Source organism: Equus quagga, chromosome 15, assembly GCF_021613505.1.
Source record: "Equus quagga isolate Etosha38 chromosome 15, UCLA_HA_Equagga_1.0, whole genome shotgun sequence".
Taxonomy (NCBI): Eukaryota; Metazoa; Chordata; class Mammalia; order Perissodactyla; family Equidae; genus Equus; species Equus quagga.
This window is the reverse complement of record NC_060281.1, coordinates 32107270-32126433: the sequence shown is the minus strand read 5'-3', so window position 1 is coordinate 32126433 and position 19164 is coordinate 32107270. Positions and strand designations below refer to the sequence as shown.

At 56.8% G+C, this 19164-nt stretch overlaps 4 protein-coding genes across 11 annotated transcripts in view; all 4 read right to left on the bottom strand.

Annotated features, from left to right (window-relative positions):
- Positions 1 to 16: 16 nt before the first annotated feature.
- Positions 17 to 3077, bottom strand: AGER (advanced glycosylation end-product specific receptor). 3 transcript variants are annotated; one of them, XM_046641125.1, is made up of 11 exons: positions 2921 to 3077; positions 2632 to 2738; positions 2308 to 2500; positions 2065 to 2129; positions 1859 to 1946; positions 1582 to 1764; positions 1310 to 1440; positions 971 to 1112; positions 650 to 676; positions 401 to 527; positions 17 to 305 (listed from the first exon to the last, which is right to left on the bottom strand). In XM_046641125.1, exons 1-11 carry the CDS (start codon positions 2970 to 2972, stop codon positions 215 to 217), a joined length of 1206 nt encoding a protein of 401 aa, XP_046497081.1. In that variant the 5' UTR covers positions 2973 to 3077; the 3' UTR covers positions 17 to 214. The 3 variants fall into 3 exon arrangements, with proteins under 3 accessions (XP_046497081.1, XP_046497080.1, XP_046497082.1); XM_046641124.1 differs by having other exon boundaries at positions 17 to 280; XM_046641126.1 differs by lacking the exon at positions 650 to 676 and having other exon boundaries at positions 17 to 280.
- A 531-nt stretch (positions 3078 to 3608) lies between these two features.
- Positions 3609 to 8918, bottom strand: PBX2 (PBX homeobox 2). 2 transcript variants are annotated; one of them, XM_046641123.1, is made up of 9 exons: positions 8409 to 8917; positions 7392 to 7465; positions 6910 to 7157; positions 6621 to 6811; positions 6304 to 6439; positions 6030 to 6183; positions 5559 to 5647; positions 5350 to 5436; positions 3609 to 5221 (listed from the first exon to the last, which is right to left on the bottom strand). In XM_046641123.1, the coding sequence occupies exons 1-9, from the start codon at positions 8627 to 8629 to the stop codon at positions 5129 to 5131; spliced, it is 1293 nt and encodes a 430-aa protein (XP_046497079.1). In that variant the 5' UTR covers positions 8630 to 8917; the 3' UTR covers positions 3609 to 5128. The 2 variants fall into 2 exon arrangements, 1 of the variants encoding a protein (XP_046497079.1); XR_006885437.1 differs by lacking the exon at positions 3609 to 5221 and having other exon boundaries at positions 5377 to 5436; positions 5559 to 5845; positions 8409 to 8918.
- Positions 8919 to 9265: 347 nt separating this feature from the next.
- Positions 9266 to 12656, bottom strand: GPSM3 (G protein signaling modulator 3). 2 transcript variants are annotated; one of them, XM_046641129.1, is made up of 5 exons: positions 12041 to 12656; positions 11203 to 11247; positions 10893 to 10995; positions 10453 to 10652; positions 9266 to 10227 (listed from the first exon to the last, which is right to left on the bottom strand). In XM_046641129.1, the coding sequence occupies exons 2-5, from the start codon at positions 11242 to 11244 to the stop codon at positions 10090 to 10092; spliced, it is 483 nt and encodes a 160-aa protein (XP_046497085.1). In that variant the 5' UTR covers positions 11245 to 11247; positions 12041 to 12656; the 3' UTR covers positions 9266 to 10089. The 2 variants fall into 2 exon arrangements, with proteins under 2 accessions (XP_046497085.1, XP_046497084.1); XM_046641128.1 differs by lacking the exon at positions 12041 to 12656 and adding an exon at positions 11483 to 11671.
- Positions 12657 to 13308: 652 nt separating this feature from the next.
- The window catches only part of NOTCH4 (notch receptor 4), a 21607-nt gene continuing 15751 nt past the window's right edge, over positions 13309 to 19164 (bottom strand). For 2 of the 4 annotated variants that reach the window (XM_046641115.1, XM_046641117.1), the window contains 10 exons: positions 18554 to 19077; positions 17599 to 17982; positions 17318 to 17493; positions 16572 to 16791; positions 16311 to 16392; positions 16078 to 16216; positions 15258 to 15553; positions 14880 to 15027; positions 14265 to 14362; positions 13309 to 14086 (listed from right to left, as the gene is read on the bottom strand). In XM_046641115.1, the coding sequence (XP_046497071.1) occupies positions 13373 to 14086; positions 14265 to 14362; positions 14880 to 15027; positions 15258 to 15553; positions 16078 to 16216; positions 16311 to 16392; positions 16572 to 16791; positions 17318 to 17493; positions 17599 to 17982; positions 18554 to 19077 (2781 nt within the window). In that variant the 3' untranslated portion in view covers positions 13309 to 13372. Of the gene's footprint in view, positions 14087 to 14264; positions 14528 to 14879; positions 15028 to 15257; positions 15554 to 16077; positions 16217 to 16310; positions 16393 to 16571; positions 16792 to 17317; positions 17494 to 17598; positions 17983 to 18553; positions 19078 to 19164 lie in introns of all 4 variants that reach the window. The other 2 variants (XM_046641116.1, XR_006885436.1) reach the window with 2 other exon arrangements.

Below are 19164 nucleotides of genomic sequence, written 5' to 3'. Positions count from 1 at the left end.
CACACACAAGAGCAAATGGGACAAAATGTGTCAGGTGTTTACTCATCACTGGGAGGCTCTGGTTGTGGAAGACAGTTTGGCGAGGTGGGGTAGAGGTTATACAGGGGAGAACTGGTCTGGGGCCAGAACATAGTGTGGGAAAAAGAAAAGGAAGCTGATGGACGGGGTCTGGTTGTGGGCCTCTCAAGGCCCTCCTGCACTGCTCTCGGCTGCCTCAGGCTCCTCTGACTGATTCAGCTCTGCACGCTCCTCCTCCTCCTCCTGGTGTTCTGGGACCTTCCTGGGGAGGAGTATCGGGGAGAATTCTGCACATGGTTTCTAGCACTCCGTCATTCCTCACCCATTTCCCTCCTTGCCGACTGGAAGCCCCAAGTCTGAGGTGTCTGCCTTCTCCACTCACCGCTCCTTTCCTCGTTGTTGCCTCCTTCGCCACATGATGGCGCCGATGAGCAGGGCGGCTGTCCCCAGGCCTCCTAGGATCCCCAGGGCCAGGGCTAGGGTTCCCAGCCCCGACCCACCCACAGAGCCTGTAGGGAGATGGGGAGAATTGAGGGCACAGCCCCACCACTCGCCATTCCTCTCTCGTTGACCATCCCCCAAGTTATGGTGGGGTCTGTCTGCTTCTCTCTGACCTTATCCAACCCCTCACCTGCAGTTGGCCCCTCCTCGCCTGTTTCTGGAAAACAAAGTGGGAGCAAGTCAGAAGGGAAGGCTTCAATTGGGAGAGGGCTATTTAGTGGGAGTCCCAGTGGAGTCCTGCCCTTTCTTCAGTTCGGAGGGGTGAGGGGACAGGCTGGGCTCCTCCCTTGGTAGGGTTTGGGTGGGGCAGAGGAGGCCTAGGTGTGGGTGCACTGTGGGAGGGGTGGGGTGGCTCTTGGGGACGATGCCAGAATGGGGTGGGGAATTGGAGCCTGCACTGTCCCTCAGCCCAGTCCTGGGGTCCCTGGGCTTTGGAGAGAGATCTCCTCACCAATGATGCTGATGCTGACAGCACGGCTTTCCTGGGGCCCGTGGCTGGGATGGGTGGCCACACAGCTGTAGGTGCCCTGGTCTTGAGGCCCTACGTCAGGGAGGAGCAGCACAGGGCTGGGGGGAAGGGGCAGGGGTGTGCCCTGGTGGGGGGAAGGGAACAGGAGACTGTTAGAGCTCCTGTCCACACATCACATACTCCTGTCCTTTTGTCTCCGCATCCTCAGATACCCTGTTTTCCTCCCCAGTTCCTTGCCTGCCTCTTTCTCCATGAACCTCCTGCCCACCTAGTTGCCAATTATGTATCTACCTCCCAGCCCCCTCTCTCCAGGTAACTCACGTCCTTGATCCAGTGGATTTGAGGAGGGGGCTGGGCAGGGGCTTCACAGGTCAGGGTCACAGTACTACCAGGAGCTACTGCTCCACCTTCTGGCTCCACCATCAACTGGACCTCCTTCAGAGGCACAGGCTCTGGAGGTGGGAAGGGGCATGAGGTTGAGTTACACCTGTGTGTGGTCCCAGTGGCCATGGGCTTAACCCTTCCCTCCCTGAGGGCCACACTTTCAGAATGTGCTCTTCCGAGCTTGGGGCCCTCCCCACCTCTGCCCTCACCCCAGACAGTAAGCTGGAAGGGGGCCGTGTGCAGGGCTCGGCGCCGGGGAAGGCTGGGGCTGAAGCTACAGGAGAAAGTGGGGCGGGGAGCACCCCCCCGGGCTGGGGTCACCATCAGCTCCGACTGGAGTGTGAAAAGCCCTGTCTCAGGGTGTCTCCTGGTCTCTTCCTTCACAGATGCTCCTATGGTGTGGGGAGGACAAGGTAAGACATCCCAGGGTAGGTGTGGGAAAGGGATCAGAAAGAAGGCAGCTAAGAGGGCAGACCTTGGACTTACCTTTCCCATCAGGTATCAGGGGTTTCCCATCCAAGTGCCAGCTAAGAGTCCCAGCAGGGTAGCTCCCCTCAGACACACATGTCCCCACCTAAGGAAAGAGTGATCTCATCATCTTTGAAAATAAGAGACTCCATACACATACACACAGCTACACTCCCCTCCCATGCTCAGGACCGCTTTCTACTTCTCCCCCTTTCTCCCACTACCTTATTGGGGACACCAGCCGTGAGTTCAGAGGCAGGATCAACAATTTCTGGCTTCCCAGGAATCTCTGAAGGAGGGAAAAATCCAATCAGAGGCTGTGGCTTTGAAGATTCTCACACCGGGTATGGGAATGAGGGTAGCTGAAGTCAGAGGGTCTCACACCAGGGCCAGGGAGCCACTGGCTGGGGTTGAAGGCTTTTCCTTAGTTGAGGGGTGGGCCTTGGAGAAGGCCCTGGAACCCTTACGGTAGACTCGGACTTGGTAGTTGGACTTGGTCTCCTTTCCATTCCTGCTTGTTGCCCGGCACCGGAAAGTCCCCTCATCCTGGATCCCAACAGCAGGCAGGAGGAGGGAGCCGTTGGGGAGGATACGAGCCACGCTATCCCAGGGGCCTCCCTGGGGAGACAGGACCTTCCAAGCTTCTGTTCGGCCTGTGTTCTGGGGACAGAAGAGAGGGGCCTAAACAGTGCATGCCCTTTGGGAAAGGACTGATGAGGCAGGGAGGTGGGGATGGAAATCGTCACTGTTCTCTCCGGAAGTGGGAAGGTTGCAACAGGAGCCCCGCTTACCAGTTTCCATTCCAGCTGCTGGGGTGGTTTCTTGGGAGCCCCCTTACAGTTGAGCACCAGTGGCTTCCCGATCCGGGCTGTGATGTTTTGACTGCCGACTACTGCTCCTGGGAGACAGCACCACAGTAGAGGGGCAGGTAGAACATAGGGGCTAATAAAACTAGAACAGGGTGGGTGAGGGAGCTTGAAAAGCAGTGCCCGCGTTCCAGGAAAGTTCTAGGGAGATTTTGGGGGGTGGGGGGTGGAGTGCTTTCTGCAGGGAGCGTCAGTGTCGGCGGCAGTGGCTCACCCCACAGACTGAGCACCAGCACCCAGGCTCCGGCCGCTGCCCCTGCTGCCATCCTGCTTCCTGCCCAGGCTCCTGGCTCTGTCTGCCCCTCTCAGTGCTGTGGCCACCGCCCTAGGTTGGGCTTGCACCCTCTTTCCTGCCCCCTGCCCCCATCTCCCCATCCTCTCCCATCACAGGGAATGCTAGGAATTCATGCTACTTGGACAAGAGTCCTTCAGGTACCAGGAGAAACAATTATCACCCCACCCCTGGGCACTGCCAGCCTCTGGGCACAGCCACATCCGTGGGGGTGGGGAGTACACCTTCTAGGGTCTCTTATCCCCTCAAGACCCCCAACCTATTCCATCAGTCCACAGAGGGCTGGCTGCCTGGTGGACCACTGGGGTGCCATTTTGGCTAGGCAAGATTGCTAAGCAACAGGGTTCAGGCCAGGCTGTTTCCGTGGAAAGGAGGCAAGGGTGAAACGTGGGGCCTGGGTGGTGAGGGCAAGGCTGGGGGACTTGGGAAAAACCCCGTTTGGGGATTTTTGAGAAAAATATTTTTTTTTTCTGGGGTTTCTCATGTTTTTGAAAATAATTCTCAACTAAACCCAGGGAAAAAAGAAATTTCTTTATTTAAAACTGCATTTTTTTTTCTGTGAAACTACAAGTTTACAAGTGAGGAGAGAACTGCCCCCAGCCCGTGCCCCCCCCCCCCCCCCCCCCCCCCCCCCACCCTCCCCCCCAATCCTGCCCGGATCTTTGACGGGAGGGGTTCCCCACTATGACAGTCTTGTAAAATCCTGAGGCTGTTTGAGGGGTTCAGATGGTAGGGCTCAGGGCCAAGGATGGGACAGTGGTGATTTGACTTTCCCCATACCTGGCTTTTGCAACCTCCCTCCTCTCTCTCCCCACCCTCTTGATTTTGGACTGAGAAAACAAAGATACCTCATTTCTGGGGAAATTGAGGGAGATACATACACAAGCAACCCCAACCCATATTTAACATATTTGGCAATAACCCCGTCCCCATTCTTCCCCCTCCAATCTGCAAACAGTAGGTAAAACAAAAAAGACTTAAAGACATGTCACACACAGGGGAAGGTGGCATTTCCTCAAAATTACTAAGTCCAGCCCTGCCCAAGGGTCGTGGGAAGAGGGAGGAAGGCCAGCAGAACAAGCCCGACTGCCTCCACACGAAACGCGGCAGAAAGCTGCCTGCACAAGCAAAGATCACCTGGTTTTACGAGCAAAGGAGAACACCTAAGTCATTTTAGGGGGGCAGGTTTTGTGCCCTGCTAAATGTACTTTCTGATGGATAGGACTGGAGCCAGGCAGGCCTCTTCACCAGTTCTATTCCCCTTTGTCTTATGATCCCTTGGGCTATCACCCCTAATAGGGGAAAGCAAGAAATCAAAAAAAAAGAAGTCAACATATTTATAAAAACATCTACTTCCCCCAAACTAAATTAAAAATTAAGAACCAACAACAACAACAAAACAAAAAATCAAAAAAATACAGATGGATCCCAGGGTTTCTTTTTCTTTCATTAAAAAAAAAAAAAGTTCAACCCCAAAGCCCAGTCAACAATTCCCTAAAGTAGCAGAAACTCCCTCCGAGGTAGATATCTGAGTCAGACACTCTCGTCCACCGAGCGATTCTATTGGTTTAAGATGAGCTGCGTATGAGGTAATAAAGCCGTCTGGAGGGGCAGGGGGTGGGGAGGCACAGGGGCGTGGCCCATGTCCTCTGTCCAGAAGTCGTGTCCCCATTTTTGGCATCTCTGGTCAGGCAGGGCTGGCGTCTCCACAGATCCCAGAGCAGATAAGTGGGGTGGGGGAGGGAGAGTGGGAGAGCCCAGAGAGAGAAAGAGAACCAGAATAGTTGTATGTGTGTGTATATGAGAGAGGGAGAGTGGGGGACAGAGAGAGGAGAAAGGGATCTGAAAGATAGGTGTGTGTGTTTCTGTGTAAGAAAAGGAGGGAGAAAAAAGACTGAAAAAAGGAAAAAAGGGGGAGACAGACCCCACTCTTCCTCTAGGGTACTCCATTCTCCCTGCTATGTAATCAGCACCCCCAGCACTGAGAGAGTCTGGTGGGGGAGGGACGACCCCATTTGCCCGTCTCTGTCTTGTGCTTCTCCTGTGTCTGGGGTTTGTCCTCTGGATGCCTGCGTCCTCTTCAAGAGTCGCTTTGTGAGCCCCATACCCCTGTAGCCCTGAGGGGCGAGATCAGTTGGAAGTGTCAGAGTGAACGCTCCCTGGTCCCTCTGTCGGGGATGTCACTGAGGATGGGGTCACAGCCTCCTGCCAGCCGCCGTTTGCCTGGGAAAGGAGAGAAACAGTTGGGGTAGGGCTCTGGGAAATCTAGTGTGGGGCACAACACTGCTAGGGAAAAGGCCCTTCTGTCCTGGTGAGATGTGGAGAGAGGGGGGCTTCAGGTATCCACTCACCCTCATTTCCCGAGGGCTGTACATCTGGCCTCCCCCGAGGTTATCCCCGTAGCCCCCTGGCCCCATTGAGTGTCGGAGTGATTCCACCTGCAGGTGGCAAAGGAGAGCATGACACAGTGAGAAGGCTCAAAAGAAGAAAATTCCAAATCATGAAGGGAGGGAAATCGAGTTTGGGAATGCCCTACCCAAGGGGACATGGGCCACCTGACCTGGGAAGCAGAGTAGGAATCTCCATTGAGCCCGGGCATCCCCAGAAACATGTCTCCAGATCCTGAGAGATTGAAAGAGCCGCCAGAGCCTTGGGGGAGCAGAGAGGGAATGGGGGAAGAGTATAACAGAGCCTGCGATCGCAGACAGGAGACTCACCGCAGCTCTCAGTTTCCAAAAGGCCCTCTGAACTAGCTCTCAGGGGGTATGCCACTACCCGCAAATTATCCACAAAACACTGCAACACTCAGAAAGAGCAGGCTGTTCCTGAGCCTCCCCTGGCCACTTGCTGGAAGAAAGGCAGAAGTAACTTTTTTGGAATGGCCTCTGTCCCCTGACATCCCCACCTCATCTCAGCTTGGTCCCTCTCACCCCAAAAGGCCCCCTCTCTGCTATGATCCTGCTTAGATAGGAAGTGGGAACAAAAGCAGGAAGTGTGCAAAACAGCCAGCCAGGGTGGCAGTGGGATCCACCTGCGGAGGAAGGGGGTGTTGGGGAGCTGGTGCGGCTGTGGCCCCCCTGGGTGACTGACACGGCAGTTTTGACGGCATAGATGTTTGCCTCCTCTTGGAACTTTCCAATATTTTTCTTATAGCGAATCCGCTTGTTGCCAAACCAGTTGGAGACCTGTGAGGCATTGGGCAGAAAGGAGGGTCAGGTGGAAACCTTTCCCTCTGGAAGCCCCTCAGTCAATAGGATCCGAGAGCTTTACTGCCCGAAATTTCCTTCCCCAAGCCTCCCCAATACCTGAGAGACGGTGATTCCGCACTTCTTGGCAAGCTCCTCCTTAGCCTCCTCACTAGGATATGGGTTACTCAGGTGAGAATAGAAATACTCATTTAGGACCTCAGTGGCTTGTTTGCTGAAGTTACGTCGTTTTCGTCTACAGAGGAGGAAGAAGGGTAGTGAGCACACTGGTGTTCTGGCAGGGCCTCCATGTTGCATAACTCCAGAGAGTGCCATGGTTATGGAATACTGTGTTGGGCAACATGGTGGCCTGGGGACTTGGAGAACACTGGGGAGGAGCCCAGTGCTGGGGGCCAGCCTGGGCCCCTGGGCCCCACCTGGCATCCAGGAAGCGGGAACGCAGGATCATGACCGCCTCGCAAGTGCTCTGCTTGAGCTGCATCTGGATGGCGCTGAACTTTCGATGGATGATGCTCACCATGCGTTCCATCTCCTTGGGTGCCACAGGCCGCGTGCGGCTCTGCTCCCTCAGCAGGTTCATGACGTGGGTCGTGAACTCATTACATGCCTGCAGTCGGGGCCAGTGGGCTGTGAGGAGGAGCCCTCTGGCTCTGGGATTCCCCACAACAGCCCCTCCCTCCACCCACTCCAGCCTCCGCTCCTCACCTGCTCATACTTCTCCAGCTCTGAGTGGTAGATGTGGCGGATCTGGGCAAGTTTGCTGCGATAGTCTGAGTGTTCGATGGAGTTGTCAGGGGACACACCGCCCCCGGAGGCTGCAGCGGCTGCAGCTGCTGCTGCTGAGCCCCCCCCTTTCTCAGGCCCAGCCACACCCTCTGCCAGAAGCATGTTGTCCAAGCGCATCAGCTGTGGGTCCACCGGCTCTTCCTCTTGGGAGCTTCGAATGCTGAGGCCTAGTGTGCAGGCAAGTGGATTCAGGGACCCAGGGACCCCACACTCAGCTCTCAGCCCTGCTGGTGCCTCCTGGAGACCCAAGCTTCCAGGTTTTGGTTCCTTCTCCAATCCCCCTAGCAACCTTCCTAATCCCCACTTTCCTCAGGGCTCCAAGTTGTCAAGTCTTAGCTTAAATGCTATAGAGAACAGCATTCTATCCCCAGAGTTGAGGAATCAGAGGGGGACCCACATACCGGTTTTCTCCTTGATTTCACACAGGACGCTAAAGAGAGCAGGCTTCATTCGGTGGCAGTTTAGGGCATGTTTCCTTGGGAGGAACAGAGAGAAAAGTTGAGAAGCTACAGAAACAGAGTGGGAGTGCAGTGGGAGACCATGAGGGTGAGAGAGGGGAGCCTGGGAACAAGAAGGGAAACAAGAAAGCAGGACTGGGGGTGGAATGGAGCTGGGGGGGTTCTTAGGAAGACATCAGCTCATATAGGATGGAGATGTGGGGAAGCTGCTTGGCTTCAGGAAGATGGAGGGAAGGTGTAAGCAGCAGGCTAAGGACACCGTGGGTGGGCTGGGGGCTGTGGGGGATGGTCTAGAAGGGTTTAGAGGATGAATTTGGGGTGACTGCAGAATTAAGGGTGACAAGGTAGATTTCAGAGGAAGAGAGATGGAGGCCTGGGAGAAGACTCAGAGTTTGAGGTGCCAGAGAGGAGTTAGGGGTGCTAAAGTGGGGAGTTCAGTATAGATGTGTATGGAGGGTCCTGGGACTGAGCAGGGCCAGAGGCTCTGATGCTCCTAGAGTCAGGCTGAGCAGGGGTGAAGGCTGGGTGAAGACCCTTGGAGGCTGGGCCATGGGTGGAGAAGGCTGGTAGGAGCTCTCGGGAGGGGTGTGGTGGTCCCCAGGTCTGGAGAGGAGTGGGGTGGGCTGGGTAGAGAGTTAGGGGAGAAGACAGCATAGCAGTTTCTTACTCTGGGAGCCAGAAGGGGGCTCTGGAGATGGAAGGATGTTCCAGAAGAGTATGGGGGTCAGTGAGAAGTTGGGGGGGGGTGAGACCACCTGGGGGTTCCCTCTGGAGGTTTCAGGGCCTGGGGGTGAAGGGAGGTTTGAGAGGGATCTCTCATCTCAGCGCTCCCAGGGATAAGGGGAAGAGAAGAGAGCTGTAGGATCCTGAAGTTGGGGGGTGGGGGCTCCCAGAAGATTCAGAGCTTGTGAATGGGGCTTCTGCTGGCTCTGTGTGGGGTCCCGGGATGGGGGCACTCACTTGGCCTGGGCCTCGTCCAGGCTCTGGTCGGTGATGGTCATTATCTGCTGCAGAATGTCCCCGATGTCTTGCTTCCCTCGGCCTCCCGGGACCCCCCCGCTACCCCCACCGGGGTCTCCGCCACCGGGAGGCTCGCCAGGCCCCCCAGGTTCCCCACCCACCAAGCCCAGGCCCCCCCGGCCCCCGCCTGGAGGGGGCGGCCCCAGTAGCCGCTCGTCCATAGTTGGGGGGGGGGCCCTGAGGCCCCCTCCCTGCTCCGCCCCTCCCCCCGCCTGGTTACTTCCCCCCCTAAACTCGCTGGGGCCGCTGCTCCCTCCGCCCCAACCCCCGCCCGTCTCCCCCGCTCCCAGCTCCCCCGGGGGTTCACCCCGGCCCGGATGGGAGACCTGGGGTACCGGCTGGGCCCCCCACAGGAGACCCCGGCCCCCGGCGGCGGAGAAAATGGAGCCGGAGAGAGAGGAGGCCCAAGCGGGGGTGTGTGTGAGAGCGAGCGAGGAGGGAGGAGGGAGAAGGGGGGGGAGCGAGGGAGGGAGGCTGGGGGAGGGGAGCCGGGGAGGAAGAGGAGGGGAGAAGAGAGGAGGAACGGGGAGGAGCTGGGGGCGGAGAGACACACAGAAACAGAGGAACTGAGACCGAGTGGAGGAGGGGAGAGGGAAGGGGGGACGAGGGGAGGAGACTAGCCCATGGGAGGAAAAAAGGGAAGGCCCCGGAGCTGGACTTCTGTGTTGGGGGCTGGGGTCTTGCCGCCTGGGTTCTGAATCAGGGATCTCGGGGATGTGGTCTCTGGCCGCTGGAATGCCTGGGTTCACAGACATCCCAGTTCATATTTCTTGTCCTAATGACTCCTCTCCCTGTTCTATTTAATTAAAACCGGGAGGGGGGGTTGGGGGGGGATAATTAGGGAGGTCTCCAGCCGCTGCTTAATGAGCCAGTAATTAACCAGCCAGGGAGGGGAGCTGGCCTATGGCCAGACTGAGGAGAGAAGCGGCCTCTGGCCTCACCTTCCTACCCTCCACCCGGCAGCCCCAGACACCAGTCTTCAGTCCGGAGGGGAATTATATTTATTCGTACAGTCAAAACATCAGACAGACTCAGAGCAGCAGTGGGGAGGGTGGGCAGGGCTAAATGTCCATTCACAGCCTGTAGGCCCCTCAGTCTTGGGACTGCGGTTGCTGTGGTGGGGGTGAGAGAAGAGTCTTTATCTCTTTGCTGTGCCCACTCTCCCTTCTTTTCTTATTGGGAAGAAGGGTGGAACACTCACTCAGGTCACAACCTTGGGAGATATGCCTTTTCTTGGGAGATGGAGGTCTGAGCCCTCAGATCCTGTCTAGTGGCTTGACTACTGGGGGTGTCCCCACAGCTCAGGACCAAGACTCCCAGCCACTCCCTGCGATCAGAGGAGGGGTTGTAGTATCCCTTGGTGGCTGGGATCTTCTCACTGCCTCAAGCTCCCATGTACTGGGGAGGGAGTTAAATGACCATCCTACCTTGACTATTCCTAAGGTTTGAGGACTTACACCCCCTCCAATTCCCAGGGAAGGTAGATGAAGGCGATGAATATTGAGATTTCTGATGGGTCTTCCAGTCTCTAGTGGCCCTGCCAAGCAGGGTTGATGGCATGCAACGGGCTGCCCAGCTTTGAGCCCCAGGAGTGCAGAGGGGCTGGTGTGGGGCTCAAGTCTCAGCAGGTGTGTGTGGGGGGCCGGGACCTTTGCTCCTCCATTCGACCCCCACCCTGAACTCTCAGCAGCAACTCCAGGAGCTCCTGCCCCCCTGGAGGTAGGGGAGGCTCTGACCGCTGGGCTTCCATCCGCTGGCACTGGAGGAGTGGAGGGAGGAGAGGGTGTTGGTGAGGTTCTAAGAGGAGCAAGCCTTAAAAGGAGCCAGGGCTGGTGTGAGGGGCATGTAGGACACCTGTGATGGGAATGGGGGGACTAGGGCCTGGCGAGGGGGCAGTTGGGGAGCAGGAGTGGTAGGTCCCAAAAGAGAACAGGGGCTAAGAGACCAGGAAGCCTGGATCTTGCCTCCTGGGAGGGTGGCTTACCTGGTGACTGAGGATGGTGCTATAGAGCTGTTCTCTGTCCTCAAGAGGCCGAAGTGGGGCTGGAACTCGGCTTGGGGGGTTCTGGGGGGCGTGGAAGGTGGCCCTCTGCTCCTCTAGGCGGCGGGACTGGGCCTCAGCTACCAGGTCCAGGAGGCGCTCAGTCTGCAGGGAGAGCAGGGAGGCCGAGCGGGGTCCCAGGGCTGGGGAGAGGAGGGAGAGGGCTCAAAGACTCACAGAAATTGGCAGACAGGAGTGGTGGTGGTGGTGGTGGTGGTGGGGGCAAGGTAAGGTGATTAGGGACTAGGGGACAGAGCTGAGGGGGTACGATGGGGAGTCCGGAGGAGGTGGGGAGAGGGTCCATGATGGAGTAGGCTTTGGTAATGGGATCAGGAAGGATATGGGCACCAGGGTCAGGGAGCCACCTGGGTGGATGGAAGTACCTGTGTGGCGGGTCCCTGGAGGAGGAGGGGACGGAGGAGCAGATCGCCAAGGCCGAGTGTTGGTGTTCACAGGGGGCCAACCATGCTCATCCTGTTGGGGGCCCTGGTGTGGAGAGACATCCGGTCCAGTCAGACGGAGGTAGGGTGGGCAAGGGGCTAGGCTAGCAGCTCATTTCCTCTCTCTGTCTCTGTTCTTGCTTCAGTGTGTCCAAGCCCTTCCAAGTTGCCTGAGTCCACCGTCACTAGGTCCTAGGTCCTCTCACCTTCCTCTCTCCCAGTGTCAGCCTCCCCGACCTGGTGCCCGGCTCACCTGCTCACCATCCTCTTCTTCCTGGGGTCTCTCGGCCTCCATCCCCTGGAGGGGAGAAACCGATGGGGGAGGGGTAGCTGGGATTTGGGAGGAGGGCCGGAACCCTGGGTTCCTGAGGGGAATGGGGGCTGGAAGGGGTGGGGGTGAGCCGGGGGCTGGATGCCTGGGTACTGAACAGGAAGCTGGGTTCCTGGTCAGCCCCCCCACGGGCCCCGCCCATCCCTGTCAACTTCCTCCAGTTCTCTTTTCCCACCCAAGCTGCTCGCTCAATTTCTCTCACCCCAGGGAAGCACAGACTGGGAAAAGCTGCAGTCGTGGAGGGGGTTCATGGTGGGGAAGGACTCTTGGCTTCTCATCTCCAGAGCCTCAGTGGTCCCCTAACCCCGGGCTCTGTTCCCTCCACCCCCCTCCTCCCCTTCAGCTCTTTCTGTCAACACAGGAACTAGCTACACAGGAAGTGGTTTCACTCCTCAGAACCCCCCTCCCCCTTCACCCCCCAGGTCCCTTCCCTAAGATGGAACCTGATGTAGGATTTGGCTCTCCCCTGCTTCCTAGTTTCCCTCAGACTTATTGAGACTGGAGGGGCCTGATTCCAGTGGGAAGCAGAGGACTCAGACCCAGGGATGTCGGACCCTCAAACATATACATAAACCCCTAGCACTGGGTCCAACACAAAGTAAGTATTCAATAAACATGTTGAGTAGTTATCCTTGCTCTCCGGGTGCTTATTGTCTATTCAGGGGACAAGATACCTACCAAATGTGAGAGACAAGGGGCAGGGGAAACTTTCCTCTGGTCATGAATGAGGGATACAGAAATGGAAAAGGGAGAGATCTACCTGCCTGGCTGGGTCTTTGATCAGTGCTGGTCAGGCTGGGTGGCACCAGGGTGGGAGCAGGATAGACATTTGCAACCTCTCAAAGGCAACCTGTCACGTTAGGTTTACAGCTGAGTGACTTGGCGCATGAAATGTGACGAAAAGATCTGCTTCTGCCACTTAATGTCTTGCAATCTTAGACAAATAAAATCTCTGTGCCTCAGTTTCTGAAAGTAAAAGGGAGCTTTAATAACATGTACCTTATAGGGTTGATGTGGGGATTAAATGTGATAAGGCATTTGGCACATAGTGAATGCTCAGTAAATGCTAGTTATTATTAACTTTCAAAATGCCTCATGCCTCCACGTCTAAGGCCCATCACTATTAAAGAGGTGTAACCACATTGCTGAAAGGTGGATAAAATTTAAGATTCTCTATCTCCCTTTACTTAGGAGATTCCTAAGGCCTCAAGTTAAGTGGCCATAACTAAATGCCCTTGGAAGAGGGACAGAGGGTGTGCCTGGTCTAGTGTGTGTATGGTTTCTCCCTGCACTACTAGAGACTCTTGGTTTCAGATGATACTCTAAATTAACATGTGACCCCAAAGCTTCTTATTCTTGCTCTTAAACTATACTTAAAACCTCTATCCAAATGTTGAGCTTAGGGCACAAAATTCTGAAAACACTATGCATTCACTTCCCTATTTTTTCCCACACCTCTCTTGAACCCCTCCAAAAAAAAGTAACACTTCAAATCAGCTTTATTAGGGGGTGACAGATTTGGGTTTCTTAATTAGAGATAGCAGTGGGTAGAAGAGTGGCGCTTCATCCCTGCAGTGATTTGTTTGGGGTCCGAGGAGGTGGGGAGAATGCAAGGAGTCATCAGCTGGAGTGGCCCTTGGCCCTCCCTTCAGCACCTATGCAGTGCCTGGCACATAATGGGTGCTCAATAAATATTTGTCAGCCTTTTGTGGGTGGTGGCGGTGATGGGTGATAGAGGCTTCCTTTGGGAACCACATACAGGAAAGAACATCTTACATCCTATTTGTCTGCAGTTCTTGATTACAGTTCAGGGGGTACTTCCCCCACTCCACCCTCTGTAGCCCCTCACCCTTATTTTCTGGGAGAGGAGCTGGGCTTACTTCATGCCAGAACCCTAAACCCTCTTTCCAGGGCTGCAGCTTCTCCACGTGGAAGATGATGCCGGTTCTGAGTGAGCATACACTCACTGTGGGAGAGAACTACACTCATAACCACTTTTGGGGTTCAAGGATATTAAAATCTGGAGGCTTTCCAGACTGCCTGTCATTTAATAGGTACTCACTTTTAGAATCCCTCCCTGACATGTAGCCTTCTATTTTTGACCCTCGCCTCCCGCATTTAAAGGTACTACTCGGTGGGCAGGGGGACCCCAGGCAACTTGAGGGGATCCCCGCTCCGGGGAGGGAGTAAGGCAAGGAGGCGGGATCTGAGTGTTGGAGGCGGCGCCGCAGGCTCCCAGGGCCACCCAATCGCTGGGCCAGTTATCAGCTGAGGCCACATCCCCGCTGCCGGCCGCGAGCCCGGATCTTCCTCGCACTATTGCAGGGTTGGGCCGCGGTCCGCGCATGCCTGCAGAAAACCTACGGCCGCGGTGGGGCAGGCCTCCTACTGCTCCTCCTTTCGATGGGCTCCGGCAAGGAGAGTAGGCCCCGCCCCCATGCACGGCCAAGTCTACGGACAAAGTCCGGGCTTGCAGACATGCTCCGCCCCCACGGGGGCCTGCTCCGGCTGACAGCGTCCGGCAGCGCGGCAGAGCCCCGCCCCCACGCGGGGGCACGCTTCCCGACGCAGTGCGCGCGCGCGGTGGGGGGTCCGCCCCGCGGCCCGGCGTGGCTTTGTGACGCGCCTCCGGGGGCCCCGCCCCTTCCAGCAGCGTCAGCAGATCCCAGTGGTTGCGCTGGCGGGCGATGTCTTCGGGCCCTAGCCCAGCCTGGTCCCGCAGTCCTCGGTCTGCCCCCAGCCCCAGCAGCAACTGGGCTACTTCCACCGCCCCTTCTCGAGCCGCCAGGAACAGAGGCGTCTGCTCCTGTGTCGGAAGAAACAGGGAGCGAGGTCAGGGAAGGCCACGCCCACAGGACTGGCCCTTCAAAGGCCCCACCCACCTGACTGTTGGCCCCTCCCCCTTCGGGCTTTGCAGAGTTATGGTGCTTTCCGCCTCTCCCGCGCCCTTTTTATTTTGTGGGGAGCCCGCTACCCGGTCTAACCCTGCCGTCCTGGGCGTCTTTATCGGCTCCGGCCTGGAGAAGGGAGCGGGCGGCCCGGGCGTTGTTCACGGCCGCAGCCCAGTGCAGCGCGGTTTTTCCTGGGGGACGACGGGGAAGGTTGTTACGCTGAGGCTGCGGGCCAGATGCCTGGGTTCCTGTTTCCCACGGATTCTGGTCTTGGGAGAAGGGAACTCGGGCCCGCTGGGTCCCTCAAAGGCGGAAGCGTTGCCCAGGTGACCGCCGGCCGGAAGGAAGCGTTGCCCCTGGTGACGTCGTCAGCGGCGCGCGGGCGGGACAATGGGGCATTGTTCTGGGTCGGTGGGACCGGGAGACCACCTTCCCCCCACGAGACCCCTCCCCGTATCTCACAGACACTCCTCCCCCATCCTAGTGCCTAGTGTGCTGGCGCAGCGTGTGTGTGTTGCTGAGGATGATGTGGGAAGCCTTACCTGTTCCATACTGCCACCGCACCACAGATTTACCACCCTGGCAACAAGGTGGGAGGGAATCCCCCAGCCTCCAGTTGGTCCCTCTGCTGCTCCGTTACTTTGCTTATCTCACAACCCCTCTGCTCGACTTCTCTATAGCACATCATCAACCTCCCCAGATTCATACCCCACTTATCTCTGGCCCCCACATCTGCTTGGGCTGCAATCAGTTCTTCAACCAGGTCCTCCACTGCCAGTCTGGCAGCCAGCATCAGGGCTGTGGTCCCATCCTCTGTACGCGCGTCAACTGCAGTCTGTCTGCCGCGGAGTAGGAGCTGGGGGTCCAGAGAGGGCCAGTGACCCCTAGCATGACCTGGACTGCAAGCTCAGGTCCCTTACATTGTTAACCACTTCCCAGTCCATATTCAGCCATCTGTTTTTGTTTCCCTTTCGGGTGTCCAAGCTCACATCACTTCCTCTTTGCCAAACCCTAGGGGATGCTTTAGCCCAGCTTTACTTGCAAGTTTGCCCCCTGTTCCCTTTAGCGACCCCAGTGTGCACTGACCTGGCAGACCTCTCGAGCATCAGCAGCTACAGCAGTGTGAAGGGGGGTGCGCCCTGCTCGATCTGGCTGGTTGGGGTTGGCTCCAGCCTCAAGGAGGCGGCGGGCAGCGGTTGGCCGGGAGAATCGGGCAGCCAGGTGCAAGGGGGTCTCACCAGTGCCCACAGTGTGAGCCTGGGGACAAGCCCCTCCACCCAACAGAGGTTCCCAGGGCTCAGGGCTTCCCAACCATGGCCCTTGGAAGATCCTGGATTCTACTCCACCACAGCAGACTGCTGACATAAGGGGTGTCACCCCATCTGTGGGTGGGAGACATGAGGAATGGGAAACAAGTCAATCAAAAGGAAATAACTAGGGGAGGGGGAGAACACGGAGGCTCAGAGAAAATCATAGCCGGAGGTGTCAGGAAGTCCAGCTCTGGCTTTTCATTTTGTGTGGTTTTAGTCAAGTGACTTCTACTTTTCTCTAGGCCTTGGTTTCCTCATCAATAAAAGGAGCCAGCAGGCCTCAATTCTCTAACATTCTAGGGCAGTGGTCCTCAAACTTGAGTCTGGATCAGCCTCACCTGGAGGGCTTGTTAAGACACGGATTCCCCAATATCTTGAACTTCTGAGTCGGTAGCTCTAGAGTGGAGCCTGAGAATTTGTATTTCTAACAATTTTGGTGGTGGTGCTGATTTTTCTGTCCCAGAACCACCTTTTGAGAATCAGTGTTCTAAGGTACTAATTCTAACAGTTTCTCCAGTTCTGATATTAAAGAACTTTCTAATTCTAAAAGAGTCAAAGGGAGTTTTCATTTTCTTGGTCTGGGTTAGCTCACGTACCAGGTCCACGGGTGTCCACGTCAGGGACATCCATCTCAGATTCCTGAGGAGGAGTCAGCATGGCTGCCTGGGGGAGCTCCTGACAGTCAACGCTCAGAGGCCAGAGCTGGCACTTGGAGGGTGAGGCCATTTCTTCAGCCTCGGGGATCAGAACAAGAATCAGTGAAGAAAGGCTGACTTGTCCCTTCAACCCCTCCATCACCTCAGGATCATTTCTGCCCCAGTGCGTTCACCTGGCCCACCTCCTCTTCTTCCTCGGGGACTGAGCACATCACAACTCCATCCTCACCAAATTCTGCCTCCGGTTTCAGTGCCCTGGAAGGGAGTGGGTGGGTAGAGGATCTTCAGGGTCCCAAGATTTCAAACAGCCTTCCTACCCCTCTCCCCTTCCTCTGTCTTCAACTTCTGCAATAACATCTTTTATGGCTTCTGATCGTAAATATTTCCACAGGAAAGAATCCCCTCCCTGAGCCCCAGTTCCTCCTCGCTCTCACTTGAGGCCGATGCTGTCCTCGCCCAGGGGGGGCCGGCGCCGGTGAGGAGCCGGTTGAGTCCGAGGCCTTCGAGTGAACCCAGGGGGCAGCCAGAGGGCTCCATGCTCTCGGCGACGTCGCCGGATGAGCTGGAGGACGAGAAGAGCCCCAAGGGCCAGGAGAAGCACCCCAGCCACCGGAGAGCACAGCACAGGCCAGGGAAGCTGGTTGGCGGGGGGCGCTGGTGGGAGAGACACAGTCACAAAAAGAAGCCAATTCTGCTGAGGCTGGGTACTGCTGTGAGACCTTTGGCCAAGTGCAGGAGCCTCTTTTTGCTTCAATTTCCTTATCTGTAGTACCTGCCTCACGGGATTGTTGGGAGGATTAAATGAGTTAGTCATGTAAAGCACTTAGTGTAAGGCCAGGCACATAGGAAGTGCTATGGAAGAGTTATCATTCTTTCACATGCTATGAGCTGTTTGATACAAGGATGATTGCATATGCCTTGTCTAGTAGAGAGGACCAGGGTTTGTAGGAGGTCTATGATAGAGGTTAAGATAAAGTGCTTAGGGAAATCAGATGAGAGATTGCTGAGCAAATGGGCCACCAGGAGATCCAGTTAGAGAAAGAAGGGTTAACGAGGGTAAGGCCCCATAAAGAACATTTGGGGTCCCAGTAATCCTCTTTCATTTAACCTCCATTGCTAATTTCTGGCATGAAAGCTGGCCTGAGAGCAAAATCAAGGGAAACGACAGAGCATCACCTACCGGTGCCTGCACGAGGGTGGGCAGCCAGCAGCGGTCCTGGCAGTAGGGGCTCCAAGGCCCCGACTGCAGCCGTCGCGGCAAGGAAGCGGAGCAGGAGCCCAGGGTCCCAGGGACAGCGGGATGCAGGGTGGTCAGGGCCACAGTGGGACAAATCCACACCCATTACCACCACAAACCTGTGGGGGAGGCACCTCAGAGACCCCTGTGTTGGTCCCTGGCTCCCTTCCCTCTGCCCGTTAAAAAACCAGTATCTGGCCCACCCTTCTGCCCAGCCTTCTTACCCAGTGCTGAGAGAGTCCGTCTCCTTGCCCACGGGCTTTGTTTGGGGGGCTGCTTTCTTCTGATGAGAGGGGTCTGGGGTTCCTCCCAGCTCCTCTTCGGCCTGGGCCCCAGGATAGGGGTACACCATGTCCCTGCCATCACTATCCTTCCTCACCCAGAGCCCCACCCTCAGGGTCAGGGACAGCACCCGGGCCAGGGTGAGCAGCTGCTGGTCCAGGGCCGGGGGGCTCAGCACCACCAGCAGGACCAGGGAGGGCCCCCACTCTGAATGCCCGTCTTCGGGCCTGCAGTCGCCCCCATCCCAGCCACATTCTGCGGTGTTGCAGCCTTTCTCACAGTGCCCATTGTGGAAGTGGTCGTGGCAGTACTGGTCATAGGCTGGACTATGGGGTGAAGAGAAAGGGACTCAGGACCCCCAAAGAAATCTGACTCCCTTCTTCACCCCAGAGAGGATTTCTGATATTCCACAGCCTCTAGGACACTGGTTGCTAAGTGGGGGCAGCTCTGGGGCAATGGGCTCAGTCAGGCCCTGGATAGTAGGTAGCCCAGAAGCTGACACCCTTGTTTCCTAAGACAGTCCCCTCTCCCTACCCTCTGAAGTTCTCTTGTCTCCCTGAAGGAGAGTCCAAGGTCCTTTCCCCTCAGGGGTACTGGTTGCTAGGGGAGATATTCCCTGGCAAAAGGGCTTAGAGAGAGAAGCTTGAGGCCAGAGCTACAACTCTGAGAGAGGAGCCCAGACAGAGGCAGTGCCCTCTTTCCCCACATTAAATATTGATGCTGCCCTATCCCCCCAGGGTCGGAGTTTAGCATCTTCTACCTCTACTTAGCAATGGTTTTTAGGGTGGAAACTCCATGAAACTTTAGGCTGTTGTCACACTGTAACTCAGAGGCATCTATGTCCTTTCTTCTGCCCTCACCCTGCCCACCCCACCCAAGTCAGGGTTTCAGGCTCACGTGCAGGCTGGAGGAGTCTCACAGTCGTAGCCATCAAACAAACACTCTTCAGAGTCACACTGTGGGTGGCACTGCCCATCCCGGAAGAGAAGCCAGCAACGGGAGTGGGAGGGGCAGCCCTTCCAGGGGTCCGGGACCCCCAGGGAGCAGTCCCCCTCGTCCCAGTTTCCTCCTGGGCCACTGCAGCCAGCATCACAGGCCCCATCTCCACCTCTGCCCTCGCATCCCTTTGCTCCAGGCCTCTGACACCGGGGCCCTGGAGAGCTGGTGGGGCAGGAGCATCGAAAGCCTGGGCCCCCCAGTCCGGGAGTCTCTGAGCAGCTGCCATTGTGTAGACATGGAGAAGGAGGGCCACAGCCTTGAGGAGCAGGTGGGGTCAGGCAGTCAGGGCCCCCATAGCCATTGAGGCAGGCACAGCGGGGTGGGAAGCCAGGCTTGGGGGAGGGCAGACACAGGCCACCGTGGTGGCAGTGATGGGTGCCGCAGGAGGGGACTTTATGGCTGCAGGTGGGGCCTTCAAAACCCTGTGGAGAGGAGGAAAGATGTGGGGAAGGAGCTTGTATCATTCTTCCCACTTTCCCTCAGCAAATTTCCTGGGTTAGGATAGCCCA

Excerpts from the sequence above, each read along its gene's own strand:
- GPSM3 (XM_046641129.1), bottom strand. The coding sequence starts at position 11,244 with ATGGAGGCCGAGAGACCCCAGGAAGAAGAGGATGGTGAGCAG. Across the intron at positions 10,996-11,202 it reads AAGAAGAGGATGGTGAGCAG|GGCCCCCAACAGGATGAGCA; the intron begins GTGAGCCGGGCA and ends TCTCCACACCAG. Across the intron at positions 10,228-10,452 it reads GCACCATCCTCAGTCACCAG|TGCCAGCGGATGGAAGCCCA; the intron begins GTAAGCCACCCT and ends CCACTCCTCCAG.
- PBX2 (XM_046641123.1), bottom strand. The coding sequence starts at position 8,629 with ATGGACGAGCGGCTACTGGGGCCGCCCCCTCCAGGCGGGGGCCGGGGG. Across the intron at positions 6,812-6,909 it reads AGCTGGAGAAGTATGAGCAG|GCATGTAATGAGTTCACGAC; the intron begins GTGAGGAGCGGA and ends CCCCGACTGCAG. Across the intron at positions 5,437-5,558 it reads ATTCCTACTCTGCTTCCCAG|GTGGAATCACTCCGACACTC; the intron begins GTCAGGTGGCCC and ends TGCCACCTGCAG.
- AGER (XM_046641124.1), bottom strand. The coding sequence starts at position 2,972 with ATGGCAGCAGGGGCAGCGGCCGGAGCCTGGGTGCTGGTGCTCAGTCTG. Across the intron at positions 2,501-2,631 it reads AGCAGCTGGAATGGAAACTG|AACACAGGCCGAACAGAAGC; the intron begins GTAAGCGGGGCT and ends TTCTGTCCCCAG. Across the intron at positions 1,947-2,064 it reads CGGCTGGTGTCCCCAATAAG|GTGGGGACATGTGTGTCTGA; the intron begins GTAGTGGGAGAA and ends CTCTTTCCTTAG.